The following is a 20,302-nucleotide window of genomic DNA, read 5'->3' on the forward strand; positions in this document are numbered from 1 at the left end:
GTCTCTCTTACCCACGCGGCTGCTGCACACAGTGCTACTGTTCACGTGGTGAGTGGGGACGTGGCGGAAGCAGCGTGCTGGCGACCCCGCCGTGCCGTGTGCCTCCTGCTCGGCTGCTCGTGTGCTGCTTGTATGGATCTGTCTGCCGCTCCTCTTCCTTTGCTTGGCCGAATTCCAGTTCTTTAGTTCTGCTTGTGGTCATTTCAAATGCACCCTCCGTCAGAGTTGGGGCTCCCAGGGGTCTAACAACCCCTCCTTGTCCAGTGGGCGTCCTGCCTCCCTGTTGAGTATCCTTGGCTACTCAGTCGGTTTTGCATTGCTCTGTGTTCCTGATACCCAAGTGTTTGCTAGAAGGAGCACTGAAATGGGAGATGAGAATCGTAGGTTCTCATCCAAGGTCTGTGGCCAAGTAGCCATGCAGCCTGGAGAAGGACCCAGCGACCCCCTTCACGGGGGTTTGCACGGTGCACAGTATGCAGCAAGCACTTTCACAATGCTGGTTTCCATCTTTTGTTCCTTACCTTCCTCACATGTGAGAAATGAAACAGACCGAAATCTCCATTCGCTCCTTCCCTGTGCTCAAGACCGTGGGTTCCAGATGTTTGTTGCATAGCTCCCCGCTGATTTACAGAGTTGTTCCTGCCTGCGTGTTTGTGCACGTGAGAGTATGTGTGCTTTCATGTTTCTAGAACGTTACCGGGGCATTTCTTCTCACAAAGCATGCGGTGTGGCATTCTTCTTGGATGTGTGTGTTGGCTGAGCTCCGTCAGAATTGGGGTGGAGTAGAGAGAAAACAGGAGTTCTGACCAAAAATAGAGCTGATGGCTGGTCTGTGACACTGCCTAGGAATCCCAGTGATTTTTATGAACTTGGAAGTCTGTCGGACTGAGACACAGCACCACTGAAAGAATGGAATTACGAGTTAGCAGCACGTACTTGAGACAGGTGGGAGAAACCTGGGACCTGGCAGGGTTCTTCTGGTGACTAGAAGCAGCTCCCGTCGACCGCTCAGTGTCAGTGCTGTGGCCGGCTCAGAGCCCACGCGCCGTAAGGCCTGAAGAATGTGTGAGATTTTGTCGTCTGGGGGCGTCCCAGGTCCAGGGCAGCTACCACTGCTGCGTGGCTACCTACTTGCCACCCTAGAGGACGCGCAGAGACAACACAAAGCTTCCTGTTCCCCTTGCTTGTGGGTGTCGGGTTCTTGGACCAGGCAGTGAGAACCGCCCCCCGGCCCCCATTTTGCCCTGTAACAGTTCAATGTATTTCTTAGGCTCGTGATCCCTGAAGAGGGGCCTCTGAGCGTCAGGTGTGCCACGGGCCATCTGGTAAAGGAAATCAGTGCATTGATGGCCAAGGCCTGCTTTGCATTCCTGGCAGCAGGAGTGGGGTGGGGGCAGTCGTCTCCAGCGCTGACAGCTGCCCCCTCGTCCAGGCATGTAGGGCAGTAGCCGGCAAGCAGCGTTTGACCTGCGTGTTTGCCTTGGCGCCCTGGGAGAGCCAGTCCCACTATGGGTGGATGCGTCCCTGTGTGCCGGCTGGGAACACCGGTAAAGCTCTGCGCACTGTGTGCCTCTGCTTTTGACTTCTCGGTTCCTGGCATTGCCTCAGGAAATCATGTTCTGCTTCTTCTGAATGCGTTACCTTGCCAGAAACAAGGGACAGTGCTGCACCCTGGTGTCGCTGCTGCAGTGCGTGGGAGATCACTCTGTCTGCGCCGTCACTGCCATGTACAGATTTTGAGCCCAGCCAGTGTTTCCAGTATAAATGGTCACTTTTTAAGGTTTATATTCAGCTGTTCAGATAGTGGCATTTGATGCAAGCACCTGTTAATGGAGCTATCGGAACTTCACGGTGCTCTTACGTGGGCCATAAAAGCTGCCACTGGGCACGGAGCTGAGTTTGTGCTTTAGAGGAAAGCCATGTGCACACACACTTCTGTGTCCAGGAAGATTGATAACTTCAAAGAACAGCAGGTACTTTGAAAGTGAAACAGTAGCCGGCGCCGTGGCTCAATAGGCTAATCCTCCACCTTGCGGCGCCGGCACACCGGGTTCTAGTCCCGGTTGGGGCGCCGGATTCTGTCCCGGTTGCCCCTCTTCCAGGCCAGCTCTCTGCTATGGCCAGGGAGTGCAGTGGAGGATGGCCCAGGTGCTTGGGCCCTGCACCCCATGGGAGACCAGGAAAAGCACCTGGATCCTGGCTCCTGCCATCGGATCAGCGCGGTGCGCCGGCTGCAGCGGCGGCCATTGGAGGGTGAACCAACGGCAAAAAGGAAGACCTTTCTCTCTGTCTCTCTCTCTCACTGTCCACTCTGCCTGTCAAAAAAAAAAAAAAAAAAAAAAAAGAAAGTGAAACAGTGCCTTCAGCCTGTGACATTTTACAGCATTTTTAAGAACAGTGTCATAGTAAAATAGAAATAAATGCTGGATTTGGAGTGAGAACTGGGTTCACTCTGGGCTCTGTAATGGAACTCACTGTGTGTGACCTTGACAGTTCATTTCATTCCTCAGCTTCCCCATCTATAAAACGGGAATAATACCCCTGACCTGTGTGTCTCAGGAAGCCTTTACAAGACTCAATGCTGGCCGGTGCCGTGGCTCACTAGGCTAATCCTCCACCTGTGGCACCAGCACACCGGGTTCTAGTCCCGGTAGGGGCGCCGGATTCTGTCCCGGTTGCCCCTCTTCCAGGCCAGCTCTCTGCTGTGGCCCAGGAGTGCAGTGGAGGATGGCCCAAGTGCTTGGGCCCTGCACCCCATGGGAGACCAGGAGAAGCACCTGGCTCCTGCCTTCGGATCAGCACGGTGCGCCGGCCTTGGCGGCCATTGGAGGGTGAACCAACAACAAAAAGGAAGACCTTTCTCTCTGTCTCTCTCTCTCACTGTCCACTCTGCCTGTCAAAAAAAAAGACTCAATGGTGATGGACTTAAAAGTTTTATGTATGTAAGTTTATATAAGTGATCATATCCATAAGTAATACATAATTACATACCACATATCCATATAGAGACATGCTGTTTCAATGAAAGCTTTTGGCCTTCAGTTGATTTAGCTCCATCTAAATATATTCAAAGCTGCGAATAAAAAGACTCAATTTCTAGATAACTGCTTTGATATTTCTTGATAACTGCTTTGATACTTCGAGTTATCAATTTCTAGATATCAATTTCTGCTGATGATATGAAAAATATATAAAAAGAGCTAAAAAGGAATCAAAGAAAAATTTTCAAAGTCTTTAGTAAAGACTCTCTTTTCTTCCTCTCTGTACTATCTTTTCCAGACAGACAAGTGCATTTCTTTTCATAATTGGTAGCGGCACTTCCGTTTTCTTTTTATTCCTGTTACAGACTTTGCTGTTAAGCATATCTGTGTGTTGGTCACACTGTTGTTTCTGTTCGTTGATTCCAGTGACAGTGTGCACGAGTCTTTGTCTGGACAATGCGGCCCTCAGGATGCCCGGCAGAGGCACAGTCGCAGTGTCCTGCCCCAGCCCCCAGTGACAGGTGCACTTAGGACAGAGGCATCTGCTGTTCCCGAGTGAAGTCTGACCTGGGCTCTCTGGGGGTAAAGGAACGGGAAACAGAGCTGTGGAAACCCCGTGACAGTTGCACCAGGACCTCCTGAAACCTGGAACTACGTTCAGGACAGCACTCTCTCCAGGCCCTCAGTCCTCGTGAGTGCCGTCCAAGGAGAAGAATGTGCCGTACGCCAGCACCCTTGCTTTCCCACGGTTCCGAGAAGTCTCCTCCAGCGTTGGACTAGCTGTGCCTCTTGTCCACCACACTGAATTTTTCTTTTATTCAGAGTTATCCGGAGTCTGAGATACAGATTCTTGCATCACCTGATTTTCCTTGCTCAAACCCACTTACCCAGCCATGTATCCATTTTAAATCATGTCTATGTATTGTATACATTGTGCAGGGCCACCAGCTTACTAATGTGTCCGAAGAACCTGAAGTTACACATAAGCAGAATTGAAGCAGTTCATGTTTTCAGTGTAGTGGTGATATACTTCCTCTGCATTTTGGATTAACAGGATGATTTTCTGATTGTGATCATAATGGATAATGAATGGATATTGACTGTGTTGGAAACTGTGCTATGCAGCTTATGTAAATTATCGCTGATCCTCATAACAGCCATCAGTTGTTGCCATTGTCATAAAGATACTAAGAATCATAGGTGCTAAGGCATGTGTCCTTACCTGCCAGTAAGAATGCAACCCACATCTGCCTATTTCCAAAATCTGTGTTGTCTTTCACTTGCTGTTCTCTGCAGCTTTCTGATCCCAGAAAAGTTTTCAGGGGGAACATGAATAGTAGTCTTTTTAATTTGTTTTTCAGAATGCCATATACTTTCCCTTATAAAATAATCTGTGCCTAAGACTAATGTATCTTTTAGCCTCATTTTTGTTGTTGGATTCTAATATATGTAGTTACTCTGTGGAGAAGCACTCTTTGGTCAGAAATGCAACCCAGTCGATGTGTTGATAAGCCGTGTTGAATGAGCATCATAGAAGCATGTCAGGGCTGGAGTGTCCCATCAGGATGCAACACTCCTGGGCATAAAGCCACACACACACACACACACACACACACACACACCCCGGCAGGTCTCCTCTGAACATAGTAAGTCCCGTGTTGAGGCCTACACACAAGTAATGCACTCTTCCATTTCTCCATCATCTTTTACATCTGGTGTCAGCTGCGAAAATAATCTCTCGTCACTGCCCAGTGGAGTTAACAGTCCTGGGAGCTTCCCCGGTAGCATGTGACCTGCCCTGTTGCAGTAGGACAGAGGCGAAGGAGAGAGCCTGGCTCACCACGTGAAGGTTTCCTGGGCTCCTGCGCCCTCCTGCCTGGCCCTCAGAGCCGGCTGTCCTCTAGCATTCCCTGAGGGAAGAGCTTTGGCAGTGCCCAGTGCTCACGTGCACCTGTGGTTCTTTCCTAGCGTCATTGGACTCCCAGGAGAAGAGGACTGGCCCAGAGATGTTGCCCTTCCCAGGCAAGCGTTTCATTCCAAATCTGCCCAGCCGATTGAGAAGTTCGTAACAGATATCGATGAACTAGGCAAAGACCTGCTTCTGGTAAGTTCGCCCTGTGCTGATAAGACGCCTGCCCTGTCCAGGCTGTGTGGCAGCAGGAGGACCCGTGCAGCGACTGCTGCAGCCATCACCTGCATCGCCACAAGAGCCCAGGGCTGCAGTCCCCCTATAAGTTCCCTTCCCGCACCTGGAGCTACTAGTGGCTGTCGATCCCGGGACATCTTTCCAATCCACACTCTTGAAAGCCACCGCCTTTGAACTTGTGTTTGGGAGCGGCCTTTCTAAGGCTGTGGGCTCACTTGGATATGTGCTTCTTTACCAAAGTCCCGCGTCCTTTGATGTCTCCTGGTTTACAGTTTCGTGCTACCTTTAGCAATTTGGGAGTCATTTGGGGTGCCTTTCCTTAAATAGTCACATGCTTAGGAAAATGATTTTCCAAAGGAACTACCGAGTATGCTTATCAGTGATTGAAGTGTTTATTAAGTGATTTCCTATAGCTGGAGGTCAGAACAGTAGGTGGAGGAGCTCACCTGCCGGGCTGCTCTTGGTGCCTGGAGCCCGGTAAGCAGTCATCAGCAGGTTTTGATGCCTGCGTCAGCCTGTGGGTCAAGTGCCGTCTTCTCCGCGTGTCCCATTCTGGGGCCCAGGACGGAGATCAGACTCGGAAGGTAGAGGCAGCCAGCAGGGCAAGCAGAAGCACGGGATGCCCCTGAGAGCCAAGGCCTGGGAAGAAGCACCCTGCCTCTGTCCACGTCCCATTGGCCAGGGCCAACCTGAATGGAGGAAAGAATGCGTATGTGTACATACACATGCATGGAGGGGGAGGGGAGAGAAGAAGGAGAATATGTGGTTACAAAAAAAGTTACGCACTCAATCTATCCTAATAGTCAACTCTTGACTCACATATGATTCCAAAAGCTCATTTTTTAAAGAATTATTTCATTTATTTGAAAGAGTTACACAGAGAGAGGAGAGACAGAGAGAGGTATTCCATTCTGCAGGCTCACTCCCCAAATGACCGCAATGGCCAGAGCTGTGCCAATCCGAAGCCAGGAGCCAGGAGCTTCTTCCAGGTCTCCCACGTGGGTGCAGGGGCCCAAGGACTTGGGCCATCTTTCACTGCTTTCCCAGGCCACAGCAGAGAGCTGGATCAAAAGAGGAGCAGATGGGACTCAAACCGGCACTCATATGGGATGCCGGCGCTTCAGGCCAGCGCGTTAATCCGCTGAGCCACAGCATCAGCTCCCCCCCCTCCCCAAAAGCTCATTTTATAAGTCAGTTAAGAAACTGGGAAGTAAATTAAATTGAACAATATTACTACACAATTTAAAGAGCCTCCTTCTTCCTCAAGCAGAGCAGCAATAGGAGGTCACTGCCTTTGCTAACAGTATCTCCATAGGACAAAGTGCAGCAGGGCTTCCCAGCTGGCTGGAGTCCTCCCTCTCTCCACCCTCTTCCCTGCACCCAGCCCTCAGAGGGGCTGTGGGGAAAGGGCTTGCAGGCAACCCTCCAGGAACACCTCCCTGTGTCCGGATCACATCCCACGATTCTTCTCTCTTTGCTGTGTCCTGCCTTTTCTAACAGCACTGCCTGATTTTCTATTTCTTAGATTCTGGAAAGACAGAACTCAGGCTCCAGCATGTTGCCCCAGGGTAGGTGTTGTGGTGCAGCCAGTTAAGCCTTATCATGGGCTGCCTGCGTCCCCTGTTGCAGTGCCTGGAATCACGTCCGCCTCCACTTCCCATCCAGCTCCCAGGAGTGCACCTTGGAGGCAGCAGATCATGGCTGTCTCTGGAACCCATAGAGGAAACCTGGATGGAGTTCCTGGCTCCTGGTTCAGGCCTGGCCTAGCTCTGACTGTTGTAGGCATTTAGGAAGTGAACTAGCAGATGGATGTTGTCTCTTACCCCCTTTTCTCTCTCACTCTTATTCTCTCTTGCTTTCTCGCTCTCTTGCTCACTCGCTCTCGCTCTCTCTCAAATAAATAAAAATTACTAACTAGGTGCCAGCATTGTGGTACAGTGGTACACCACTTGAAACTCTGGCATCTTGTATCAAGGGACCGATTCAAGTCCTATCAACTCCTAGCTGATGATGGCCCAAGTAGTTGGGTTCCTGCCATACACATAGGAGACCTGGGTAGAGTTTTGAGCTCCTGGCTTGGGCCTGGACCAGTCCCAGTCATTGCAGCCATTTGGGGAATGGACCAACAGACAGGAGATATTCTCTCCATGGATATGTGTCTCTCTCTTTCTTCCCACATTCCACACCCTTTCCCTCTCTCTCATTCTGCCTTTCAAATAAGTAAATCTTTCATTTAAAAAATTAAATAAATAAACATTTAAAAAACAAAAAACCATGTGCCTCCTATGTCAGGAGCTCGGGAATTTACCTGAAATTTTAGGCAGAATTTTCTGTTCGTGTTTCTCTAGAACAGCAGCTTTCTGCAGAGGTTTAGAAGAGGCCCTAAACCGGTCAGGACAGGGTTGGGTGAGCAGGAACCCAGGTGAAGTGGAAGAAGCCTGCCTAAGCCTAATGACGTCACACGGAGGACAAGCGCTGTGGGCATCTTACGTGGCCGCTCATGGCAGTGGACGCTGCTTCCCAGAGAGACACGGAGACGCTGCTGCAGCTCCACTGCTGCGTGTGAGCTCCTGGCTCACGGGGTGGCCCCTGCTCCTCAGATAGTGCCTGTCGCCTGCTGGGTGCTCCGTGGGCGGTGCTGGCGGAGGGGAGAAGTCTTTTCCCAAGGGGCAGTTTATACCAAGGGGACATGACACAGAGTGCTGTGCTGGTACCCTAACGAGGCTCTTGAAATAGACGCTCATTGTCCTCGTGGTACACGCAGGAAGAAGGCAGCGCTGTCTGCGTATCACTCATGTTGACAGGTGTCACGGCGGTCGATTATGTTTTCTGTGTATTGCAGAAGTGCTTGACCTTCAATCCAGCCAAAAGAATATCTGCCTACAGCGCCCTGGCCCACCCGTACTTCCAAGACCTGGAGAGGGGCAAGGAGAGCTTGGATCCCCACCTACCGCCCAGCCAGAGCGCCTCAGAGCTGAACACAGCCTGAGGCCCAGCGGCCGCCCGGAGCTGGCCATCCGGAGGACACCACGGTGGCTGACGGGTCCCCAAGCAAGCCCCGCAGAGCTGCTGAGGATGGCTGTCGCGAGACCTTCGGCTGCTGTCGTCTGGTTGGGCTCTGCCTCCCCAAGGAAACCACCTAGTTTACTGTTCCGAAATCAATGCAAGAGTGATTGCAGCTTTATGTTCATTTGTCTGTCTGTCTGTCTGTCTGTTTCAAGAACCTGGAAGAATTCCAGAAGAAGAGAAGCTGCTGACCAATTGTGCTGCCATTTCATTTCTCTGACCTTGAATGCTGCCCGTGGAAAGTGGGTTCCAGGCACGGCTGAGTTGTGATGTAATCGGCCTGCAGCTGCCGGGCCTGACTTGGTACTTTGGAGAGAGAGCGAGCGAGTGAGTGAGTGTGTGTGTGTGAGTGAGAGAGGTTCTGTGATCTCTCAAAGTGTTACCTTCTGTAAACAGCAAGAATAATTGAATTTGTTAAAGACTCAAAGTGATTGACAAGTAAGAGGCGTTAGTTCACTGAAGGTGATTTCACCAGAGCGGCCTCCTCAGACGAGAAAGCTGAGCCTGTGTCCTGCCCTCAGCATTTCTCTTCTGGCCAAAAGCAGTCAGTTTGCTAGCCGTGAAAGATAAAGTTTTATACACACAGCAAAAAGGAGGAAAAAAAATCTATCATCTTGTAAGAGACCTGTTTTTAAAGCATGCGTTCTATTTACTCTTTGAAAAGCTGGATTTACTCGTAAGCCTATTTTAACCTATAGTATCATGCTTTTATTGTTTCTTTTGGAAAATACCCTAGAGGCTTTTTATTACTTGCTATAGTTTTAGGGAGTGTACCTCAAATAGGTCTAAAAAAAATAGAGAAACCCTCTGTTCTCTGGTTTGAAACTTCATTTTTACCCTTCTGTCGTTTGTTGTACTGGTTTGGTTTTTAGGGGTTTGTCAGAGACTGTTCCCTGTTCGGGTTTGAAGAGTAGTTCCTTCGGACTCTGGAAACGGGTGCCCGCACCTCACCCCGCCGTGACACTGTACTTGCCACTAGGCACTGCCTTGTTTGCGAAGCGTCCCTTTACCAGCTGCCAGCACCTGCGATACACGTGGCTCCCACCGCAGAACTAATACCAGGCTGCTCGGGCCGTATCCTCCTGCAGCCCGCCTGCTGCTTGCTTTCCCGTGAACCATCTGTCGGCGTGAAGTTCAGGTTAGGCTGTGGCCCCCGTCCTGCAGTCCTGTAATGCCCCGTGTCTCCTCGCTGTCGCGTGCAGCCTTCTGCCTGCGCTCCACGTGGTTAGTGAGGCGTTGGGTAGGAAATTTCTTCTGCATCACCAGCCCAGGGATGGCTAGTCACTACTACTTGGTGTTTGATGTTTTCGTAGAATGCATCGTCGGTGCAGTATCTGAGGGAACATCTTTGCTTTCAAGAGAGAAATTTACTGTATATAATGAGCTTTTTCTTCATCCTCAGGCTGTGCTTGGGTCTGGAGTCCATCCCTGCTCCCTGCAGAGCCAGCCTGCCCAGGGCATTGTGAGCAGCCTTACTTTTTCTACATGCCTTAGGTTCCATCCCGTCTGTGCCTTACGCCTTTGAAAACCTGCCCGGTTGACTGTAGTAACCGGAAGACTCAGAAAGTATCTTTTGGGGAGCTTAACTACCTGGCTTTCTGCCTCGTCTTTCCAGTGCGTGCAACAGTTAGACTATGTTTTAGAGTTGGGATTTTTCAAAGAACCAACATTGCTTCACTCAGTAGGGAAAAAAAAAAAAAAAAAAAAAAAAAAAAAAACACATTTTCCGATGATGTTTGTGCCTGCGCAAGCCTCTCTTGAGTTCTCCACTGCCTCCTGTCGTCCAAGACTATCTTGAACAAGAGGAGAGAAATCGGGGGGGTGTTTCTCCTTCAGCTTTTTGGGTCGGGAACCATTCTTTTTAATGCATCTGTAGTTTATCATTGTTGTAATTTAGTACCTTGAAGAACAGGAGACTGTTTTCTAAAGCAAGATTTAAAAAAAAAAAATGAAGGCGGGCCGTAAGCGGTGTTTCAGTGTCTTCGCTGTCCGCATTGATGATGTGCTGGCACACTGTAATGCTTGAGCTACTCCAACCCAGGTGGGCGCTCCTGGTCTCGCCTGGAGAAGTGAGCTCTGCCTTTGCGCTGACCAAGAGTCACGATGCGAAGACATCCTTGCTGGGGCCTAGAAATTGAAGTTCTTTAATCACTGCACTGATTGATCGTGAGCTTTCTGGGTAGTGCCCGTGGTTAGAGTGAACATAACTTGAGTTTTTGCTTGTGCAGAAGTGTTTTCATAAGTTCGCTCAAGAAACATGCAGCTGTTTTAAACTGGAATTTCGCAGCGTTCATTTAGAATTTAGACAGGTGGAGAGCTCCACTATGATTCCTGGCATCTGCTTTTGCCTATTTCTCAGTAGTGTTTGCAAAACAGAAAAATGAAAGCACAGAGGTTGTGGTGTGGAGCCTGCTGTCCTCTGCCGACACCGCGCAGGGCATCGCGGCCGCTCCGACCCTGGCTTGGTCCGAGTCTGTCCCAGCTCCCCCTCTGGCGTGGCTGCTGCCCTGGCCTCTCACACCCAGGCTCACCGCTTCCGAAACCCGGACCCGCCCCAGCAGCCTTGCTGTGAGAGCCCGCGAAGACTCCGCCTTCCTCTTCGACCGTCCAGGCCTAAAGCAAGGCTGCGGCTCACTGAGGTCAGACTGCCCCGGGGCGACAGCTCGGAAGCCGCACCAGTGCAAGGACGCACCTGAGGGATTCTGTGCGGCGCCTGCTTCTGGCGGCCCAGACACGGTGGGAACTGTGGCGCAGGGCAAAGTTGGAACAACAACGGACGTATAAAGGAATCTGTCCATTTTGCTACCACAAGCTACCACAGGGCAAACAGCACACAGAATTCCTGAGAGCTCCCACCGCACCCCTGCTTTGAAGTGGCCTGGAGCTCAGGGTGCAGAGAACCTGTCCCTGAGCCAGCCAGGGCCACCTCTGCTGCCCGCCTACCATCACCTGACTCCCAGGAGGTGCACACTGTGAACGCAGGCTTGTCACTTAGCCCCAGGTGACTTCCTAGGAATAGTTGCTCCTGCTTGACCTCACATGAGAAGCTCAGCATTGCAATTGTTGGTAAACATCAAAACTTGAGGTTGCACGGGATGCTGATATGTTGTAACACCCTTTTAGTAGAAGACTTGGAAGTGTGACTCCAGGACGTGGTACCACCCGTCTTGACGTGTGAACGGATAGTACCACACATTCAGAATTTTAGATGATGTATTCGAATTCAACTTTCCAGTAACTGCAGCTGCTTCTCTTAAAAGTGGTGCCTATCACAACCATTAATGGAGTTTCTCCTTCCATTATGGAAAGCAAATCATGTAAGCTTCCTGGTAGCATAAACACATTAAAATTCTTCTCTCCAAAGAATTGCCTTTTGGTGCCAACTTGACGATTTTTATGACTAGCACGTGAGGAAATCTCGTGTTTCTGAGATAGTTGGGTGTAGGAAAGAACAATGTTAAAAGTTAATATGCCAGCATAGTCACTTAATTGTATTAGTCCCGAAACTGCAGAATCTTTGCCTTGGAAAGAAAATGCTGAAATATTATTATAAACCCTTACCTATTGATAGAGTTCAACCAAATGCATGCTACATTGTGACATATAAAAACAAAGATATATCATTTCCAAATCTTTAAAAATTATTCACAAAACAGTGAGCAACTGGAATAAATGAAGATATGAAAGATTTCAAAGGGTGGTGTTAATGTTATATATATTTTGAAGGTTATAGTTTCTATTATCAAGTATATTGCAAGAATTTATCTTAAAGTCACTTGGCAGCCATGGGCTCAGTAAGCACAGTTTACCTTTTTAAAGCTGAGCTGAGCAAACTAAATTATCTGCACTGCTTCCTCGTTTCATTGGCAACAGCGGCCCTGGGCCCGCGAAGCTGTCCTTGTCACGCATGCCCCAGAGTGTGCTTACTGAGAGAGCAGCAGGGAAAAGTGTTTAAGGCCTGGGATTCCTGCGCCGCTAGGACTCGGAAAAATTGTGACCCTTACTGGAAACCATCGATCAGGTGCACTGCATACACTCAAGTCTATAATTAAGACCTTCACCTGTTCCGTCTCCGCAATGGACGGCGACCAAGCCACAACTGGCCTTGGATAAGCAACAGCAGTATTTTCCTCAAAGGCGTGGGGAAGTCGCCGTTTCTTTGCGCCCTGGCTCCCTTTGTATCGAGCGCAGTGTGCCGCCCGGTTCTGGCACACACGCGGATTTCCGGCACTTCTGACTGTGTGCTGCTTCCGAACGCTCCCTGTGGTCTCCTCTGGAGCACCGCGCACCGCAGAACCCTGGAAACACAAGGCTCCCATTTGTAAACGTCTTTTTTTTCCAGCTAGGTTTTCCCTTGGTCTGGTTTTTTGGTTTTTAACGAAGTACCAGCTGACTTGTCAAAATGTCCTCTATTTCTTAGCATTCGTGCGGAATGAGTTTAGAGAAACGCAAGGCCTTCCATCCACAACGTTCTAGCCCTCAGAAGAGAACAAGAGCCACCTGAAAGTAAATAGACCTTTCACAGACACCGACTTACGTACCGTGACAGCAGTTTGAAGTTAAGATGGTAAGGAAAGAAAGTCATCTTCCTTGCAAAGGTCTATTTTAAAAATCACTGTCCAGATGGACTTTCTTCTGTACTCCAGTGCTTTCCACAAGGTGGCGCTTTAGAGAAAAATTAGGATCTGAACAAGGCTTCAGTACTTCAATAGACATTCTAACTATTCTTCTGCACATATCTAATTCTTACCTAGCACTTGTTTAACAGAATGCTGAGTAGTCCTTATAATGTCCTGTAACTTAAATATTTCACCTGTTAGCTAGATTCTGAACAATTGCAAATACATTTTGCTTGAGGTTGGATGATGCACCCATTCTGATCACTTCAGTGAGTAAAGAAAACCTAATCATTTATTCAAGAAGCATTTTTCTGAGATTCCTAAGAAAGGCTTGCTTACTCAGAAAACAACCTGCACCTGTGAACAGGATGGTTTCGTTAGGAGCCTGAAACTACTCCAGTGGCACCAGCCAGGACACTCTCCGCCCCCATCTACTGCTCTCGCACTCCTAATAAGGTGGCATTTCAACCCTGATTAAATGTAAAAGTCCAATGAGATAAATAAACAAATACTGCGCCATTGAGTAGGCAAAACTCTTCATCAAGGATGGCTATTCCAAAACACCCTTAAATTACTGGAAGACCCAGTGATCTGCAATCTTTACATTTGTGTAATCACACATGCAAATTCATGAACTATTTTATTCATTTTGTCTCTGTAGGATGTGAGCCTGACAACTTAGGGTCATATCTACTAGAAGTTTAGTTTCTCTACTCTGGAAGTTTGGAGCAACTTCATTTTTGTTGTAATTCTCGGGTCTGCTGAGAAACCCATGCCCTCCTCCCCCTGCCTCCCAAGCGATTGAAGCTGGTTTTGGAAGTCCCCTGCCTCCCAGCAGTGTCCCTGAAGTTTATCAGGAAGCTGCACCCTTTCCCAGAGCTGGCTTAGCACAACTCAAGGCAGTTTGTCCCTCTGAGTGGCGGGCACTCACAACACCTGCTCAGTTTCTCTCCCCAGGACGGGCCGACGAGGCTCCTGGTAGATGCTGAGCCCCATGCCCCACCCAGGAAGGTCTGCGGAGAGCTATTTGCAAAGCCAATGGCCTCTTGCAGTCCCACCTGCTCTCACTGAAGTGGAACCTGGTGCCTATGGCCCTAAGGGAGAGGCCCACCTGGGCCCTCGGGCTGCCCTGCAGGGACCAGCCTGCATCCTCATTGCTCATGCTCTAAACTTGACTCCCACCTGAGGCCCCCCCTCGGTGGCCTCCCAACTGCGGGCGAGGCCCGTGTGCCCTGCTGCTGTCTCAGAGGCACCTGTCAGCAGCCTTGGGAGGGAAAGCGTCCCTAGAGGCGAACGGGTGTCGTCTGTCCATAGATAAGTACAACACAGTTCTCCGAAAGTTCGGGTCTGGGGGTGTGGTAGAAGCTGCTCGGTGAGGCCGTCTATACCCGGCGTCTCTCAAGCTATAAGCCCAGCTTTGTTTTGTTTTGTTTTGTTTTGTTTTGTTTCTTTTAAGAGAAGATGTGTAATTACAGGAGATTTTCTTTTTATTTTTTTATGTTCTGTCGTTCTGCATATATGATGGCAACAGATATGCCTGGAAGAGATTTGCTTTGGAAAATCGTTTTGTTTTCCTGCTTCTTGAGTTGGCAAAAGCTCCTCCCTCTTAGCTTCCAATTTCTTCTCTTTCCCTTGGTCGAGTAGTTAGAGGTATGCAAGTGAATTCTCTAGTGCGGTAGGGGATTTTTCTGTCTAGGGGAAGCCTTTGTGTGACTAGTTTGTTCACACACATAGTCGGCACCTATCTTTTTAGGAATTTGAATCGTCAGATGTAGGTTTCCTTGGGGGGTGGGGGAGGGGAATGACAACACCTTGGCTGCCAGGAGCTGTGATCCTCGTTGGCAGGCATAGGGCCCGCAGTTACTTAATTCCTGACCCCGTGTTTCTAGCCAAGTTCTGTGCATGCGCTTAGGTCAAGTTCTGAAGACACCCTTTGCATCCTTACTTGAAATCTTCTGATCTTAACGTCTACAAAATGCAATAACACGTATCAGCTTGCAATATTACTGTGGTCACCAGCAAGTCTGAGTTTGACCTTGAAGTCTCTGAGTAATGAAAATCAGTCGCAGCAGTAATAGTTTTCTTGAACTCCCAAGTACATCACTCTGATCCTCTGTTGGCAAAGATATATGTGTGTGCATCATGTTTCCTCACTTTCTTGTTTATTTTCCTATGACCCGTCATAAATATATTAGTACATGGGATAATAGCATCAGATACCCTTAGAAACAGCACTTAACATGTGGGGAGTGTTTTTTCAAGTTTTTCTACATTTGCATAAATTATTTCTATTATTATTCATGTATATTATTTATTTCTGAGTCACACTAGTCCAGTGAAAGTGCAACTGAAGACAAAGTATTAGGACTTGCATTTAACAATGTTTATCAACATGGACTTGATGGAGCTAAGAATATTAAAATTAGACTTAACCCCCCAATAAGCTGCATGCATTTTTAACATGATTACTAGATTGAAGTCTATAGATGTAGTGTTTGTGGTGTCTAGGTATTTTATCATTATGTTAAGGCATTAAAGCAGAGGACTTAGTTAGCTGTTGCTTTTGTCAAATATGCATATAGTATAGTGTGGAAATACAGCAAAGGGTTTTTAAACTAGAAGTAGAAAAGCATTTTAGAAACTGCCTTAATTGAGCACCTGTGCCCAGTGGCCATCAGAGGATGTGCCCGGTGAAGACAGGCACCTGGGGCGTACCTGGTCTGTGAAGATGCTTCCGCCTTACTTCGTAGAGCCCTCGAAGGCGTTGTGTGCAGCTGTGGGAGCAGGGAGTGCTGTTGAGAAGAGAGTGATGTCAGAGTTGTTTTGTAGAAGCGGAACTGCCCACTGTGCCTTGAGGCTTCCGGAATGTGTCGGGTGGAGAAGTCCTGAGTTTGCCTGCTTCGGGCAACTTGACCATGCGCAGAAGCAATCCAGCCGGGTGATAGAAAACAAGGGTTGCATGTGCAATCATTGACAAAGGGATCTCAGCAAACAACCGTTCCCAGCACCTCAGAAGTTTGTTGTACTTGTGGTGTTTTGGGTTTTATCTGAAGGTTAAAGGGCAAGTGTTTGGTATAGAAAAGCAGTATGTGTTAAGAAAAGCACATTATCAGTTCTCACGGAGTGCAGATTAGAAGTCGAGAGTGGTAGAGGATTATCATTTCTGAGACGTGTAGAGCATGTGTTCACTGTAAAATGTGTTAGTGTTTCTGCATTTGCGTAGGGCCTACTTAAATCTTGTAGATTTCAGAAAGGCAGTCGCACACAGTATGTTTTTTTTCCCCTTGACTCCTTATTAGAATTAAAAATGCTTTAAAAGTTAAAAAAAATCTTCATTTGGATGTTTGACTTGTTGGCTTCTGTGTTTAAAGTCGCAGTTCTAGAAATGTAGAGATTGTGCATGTCAGATGCTAACTGATGACCAGCACACCCACCCCTGCGCACCTGTCCCCTGCGTCTCTCCCTTTCTCCCGCCGAGGTGCTCCCTGCCATCGTCCTGGCCTGTCCGTGTGCTGCTGTCCATCCTCCTCTGCTCATGTTTGGGCATCAGGGACATAAGAGATAACTTTAGCCACAATGGGCGTGCTTGCCTAGGCTTGGTCACTACCCGCACTTGGCCTTCAGCTGGTCATGGTCATCAGAAGATCTATGAGGCCAGTGTTGTGGCACAGTGAGTTAGGCCATGCCTTGCAGGGCTGGCATCCCTTTTCAGAGTGCCAGTTCCAGTCCAGGCTATCATGCACTTCTAAACCAGCTTCCTGCTAATGCGCCTGGGGAGGCAGGGAAAGATGGCCCAGGTACTTGCTCCTCTGCCACCCATGTGGAAGACCAGGATGGAGTTGCTAACACCTGGCTTGGGCCTGTTCCAGACCTCATTGTGGCCATTTGGAGAGCAAACCAGCAGATGGAAGATCTCCCTGTCTATTGCTCTGCCTTTCAAATAAATGTTTAGAAAGAGAGAGGGAGAGCTGGTTCCTGATGGGAGGCACAGAGGGCGCGCACAACATCACTCAGAAATCCCCTCCCCCATCTTTGTGTGCAACTTGACCTTTAAACCAAGTCACTCTGCGGAGCATTCAGCTTTGGCTGTGGTACCGAGTGAGAAACTAACCAAGAACAGAAACCACATTCCAAGCTGCTGTTTTCTGTCCATCTACAGGCTGTACTTTCACTGTATCTCTTCATACTTGAAACTCATTCTGCTATTTTAATATCAGGGTACAGACTTCCAAGGGTGCATGTTCCTGCCAGGTGCATAACTACTCTCATTCCGTTTGTTCATTTTGCTACAGAGTGCTCTGTTTTGGTGCTTTGGGTTCAGCAGGTAACAGAAGCAGTGTAGCAAATCACTGCCAGGACCGCAGTTCTAGAAGAATGTTGCCAGATGACTTGGTATTGGGTGTGGCTTCTGCTCCTTCCCCGTCCACAGGGTGGCGCGTGCGCACGCCGGCCTGTCCACCTGGCTCTCCTTGCGCACAGGCTGGCCGTGGCACAGCAGAGAGCTTCCTACCTGTTCAGATTATTTAGTCCTGAAAGCGAAATGGCCTTGGGTGGGAAGGGCCCCAGTCACCAGCGACTGCTCCCCCATGCTCACAGAAAGCCCTCCTGAGGCCAAAATGAATAATAAAACTGCCAAGTTCACCTCTCCGGAGCGCCTGAGCGACGCTCTCACCCCAGAGGAAAGCTCGGGCCCATTTGTTTAGCCCTCCCCACCTGAAAAGGGACGTGTACCAGAAGGTGTGCATGTCATGTAAAATAGGCCACCCCAGGACCCTCTGTTGTAGCTTTCAGGGGTGCCGGAAGCCCACCCCCCACCCTCCCACACACACACCCCCACACCCCTGGTTTCTGAGGTCAAAGGGAGCCACTCCTGGCCGCACCTAACTCTGACACTTCATTGGAGAGAGGGGGACCTGCAGTGGCGATTATGTCGTCAGGAAATGCAGAGAGTTACAGATCAATGATTCTTTGGAAACTGGATGTATTACTGGGTGCTAGAATGCAAATTTAGGTATTTATTGTCAGATAATGGAATTCATTGTTTTTTTTCAAAATTGTTGAAGTGTCACTGTCCATTGTGTTCACTTATGTGCAAGCTAAATTGAATGAACCAACAGAAAATGTTCATTTGTCATGCCTTTTGTATTTCTTACAATAAAAATATTGGTAGCCAATAAAAATAATAAAATAGCAAATTTTAAACTGCTTTCTTAGAGGTGACTTACTCTCCTGGCTGTTTGTATTTTAATGTAAAAATTAATCAGTAACTGCAGTGAGTAACACCATTAAAGAACATGTATTAGCAGAACGTGTTTTAAACTTAAGAAAGACTCCTTTTCGGGCTTACAGCCTTTAAAAAATTAAGTATTGGGGGCCAGTGTTGAGCTCAGAGTATGAATTCACCAGTGTGAATCCCAGCTCTGCCTCTTCCTGTCCAGCCTTCTGCTAAAGGACCTGGGCGGCAGCAGGTGATAACCCAAGTGCTTGGGCTCCTGCCATCCGCAAGGGAGACCTGGATGGAGTTCCTGACATCTGCCTTCAGCCTGAACCAGTCCTGGCTACTGGAGCCATCTAGGCAGTGAACCAGGAGATGGAAGATAACTCTCTCTCTCTACTGTCTGCCTTTCAACTAAGTAAATATCAGGGTGGGCATTTGGTGCAGCAGCTAAGACAGCACTTGGGATGCTCACAGCCCATGTCAGAGTACCTGGGATTGAGTCCTGGCTCCTGTTTCCAGCTTCCTGCTTATGCGCGCCCTGGGCGTCCAAGATGATGACGGAAGTGTCTGGGCCCCTGCCATCCACGTGAAAGACCTGAGTGGAGTGCCAGTCTCCTGGCTTCCGCGTGGCCCAACCCAGACAGATGGAAGATTTTCTCTCTCTGCAAATAAAAAATGGGAGGAAAAGTTTAATACAAAATCTTGTAAAAAGAAAATCAGCTCTTTGAGCAGAGAATTCATTCAACAGATGCATACTGAGCCCTTATTGGTTGGTAAACCCTAAAAAGGCTAAAACGAGCAGGGCCCCGGCAGGCCTCTGCAGGGCTCAAGATAGGGACTGTGGGACAGGCTGCCGTGACCAGCTGCGCATGACCTGGGCGTGAGCAGAGTTCACGCCGAAGGTAATTCTCCTGGGGACTCCCACCCAGGACAGTGTGTGCCAGTCCAGGAGAAACGCTGCAAGCACACTGGCCTGCAGGAGCCTTGGCCAGCGTGTGCCTGGGCAGTGGCTTCCAGGCATTTGTGTCCTAACCCAGGGAAGGAAGCAGTCAGCAGGGTTTGGTGCACACATCTGGGCCCTGTTCTTCGAAGTTGTGTGCAAGCAGATCCTTGCGCTATCTCTGCGAGACCTAGTGAGACCCACAGCCCAGCGAGAGCCTGATGGTACCAGTTAGGACACCAGGCAGTTGCTGCCTGCTAATGCTGTCTCTAAGGAGCAGCACTGATGGGTCAAGTCACTGGGTTCCTGCCACCCCATGGGAGGCCTGGAATGAGTCCCCAGTCCCTGCTTCCGGCTTCAGCCCGGCCCCATCTGAGCCATTAAAAATATCTGGGAAATGAACCAGTGGATGGGTGTGACTCTCCTTGTCCATCCCTGTCCCTGCCTGCCTGCCTGTCAAATAATAGTGAAAAATATTCGTGTTTGAACACGATGGTATACCATTCAGCAATAAGAAGGAGGGACTACTGAAACACACAACATCGACAAGATCCAAAAGCGTAATGAGAAAGACACAAAGGGCTGTTTGGTGCCATTTATTTGAAATGTTATAGGAAAGGCAAAACTGTAGTGACAAACACATATCCGTGTTTTCCAAGGGCCAGGAGACAGAGAAGTAGATCAACCGCCAAACGGGAGGAGGTGACTTCTTAGATGAAAGTGTTCAGTTGGCCGGCACCGCGGCTCACTAGGCTAATCCTCCGCCTGTGGCGCCGGCACACCGGGTTCTAGTCCCAGTCGGGGCGCCGGATTCTGTCCCGGTTGCCCCTCTTCCAGGCCAGCTCTCTGCTGTGGCCAGGGAGTGCAGTGGAGGATGGCCCAAGTGCTTGGGCCCTGCACCTGCATGGGAGGCCAGGAAAAGCACCTGGCTCCTGGCTTCGGATCAGCGCAGTGCGCCGGCCGCAGCAGCCATTGGGGAGTGAACCAACGGCAAAGGAAGACCTTTGTCTCTCTCTCTCACTGTCCACTCTGCCTGTCAAGAAAAAAGAAAGTGTTCAGTAACATGATGCTGAGTGTGGTTACATGACGCACAGGTTTTCACAACTCCTCAAACTCCACTCTGAGCTGGTGAATTTTACTTCTCACAATAAAGCTGACTATTAAAAAATTAAACATACTCTCTTTCAGTGGTAACCAAGACAACTTGAAATAATTGGCTAAGAACTATTACAGTTTGTCCCTTCAACAATGATGGAAGAAGAAAAAAGTTATAGTAAGCCAGCGCTGCGCCTCACTAGGCTAATCCTCCGCCTGCGGCACCGGCTCCCCAGG

The 20,302-nt window shown here is 49.1% G+C and overlaps 1 protein-coding gene across 2 annotated transcripts in view; it reads left to right on the forward strand.

Annotated features, from left to right (window-relative positions):
- Window positions 1-18,014, forward strand: part of CDK6 (cyclin dependent kinase 6) — a 234,537-nt gene extending 216,523 nt beyond the window's left edge. The window contains exons 6-8 of one of the 2 annotated variants that reach the window (XM_051853341.2): window positions 33-48; window positions 4,950-5,085; window positions 7,970-18,014. In XM_051853341.2, coding sequence (XP_051709301.1) covers window positions 33-48; window positions 4,950-5,039 — 106 coding nt within the window. In that variant the 3' untranslated portion in view covers window positions 5,040-5,085; window positions 7,970-18,014. The remainder of the gene's footprint in view (window positions 1-32; window positions 49-4,949; window positions 5,086-7,969) is intronic. The other variant, XM_002713805.5, reaches the window with a different exon arrangement.
- The last annotated feature ends 2,288 nt before the right edge of the window (window positions 18,015-20,302 follow it).

The sequence above is a fragment of the Oryctolagus cuniculus genome, chromosome 16, assembly GCF_964237555.1.
Source record: "Oryctolagus cuniculus chromosome 16, mOryCun1.1, whole genome shotgun sequence".
NCBI lineage: Eukaryota > Metazoa > Chordata > Mammalia > Lagomorpha > Leporidae > Oryctolagus > Oryctolagus cuniculus.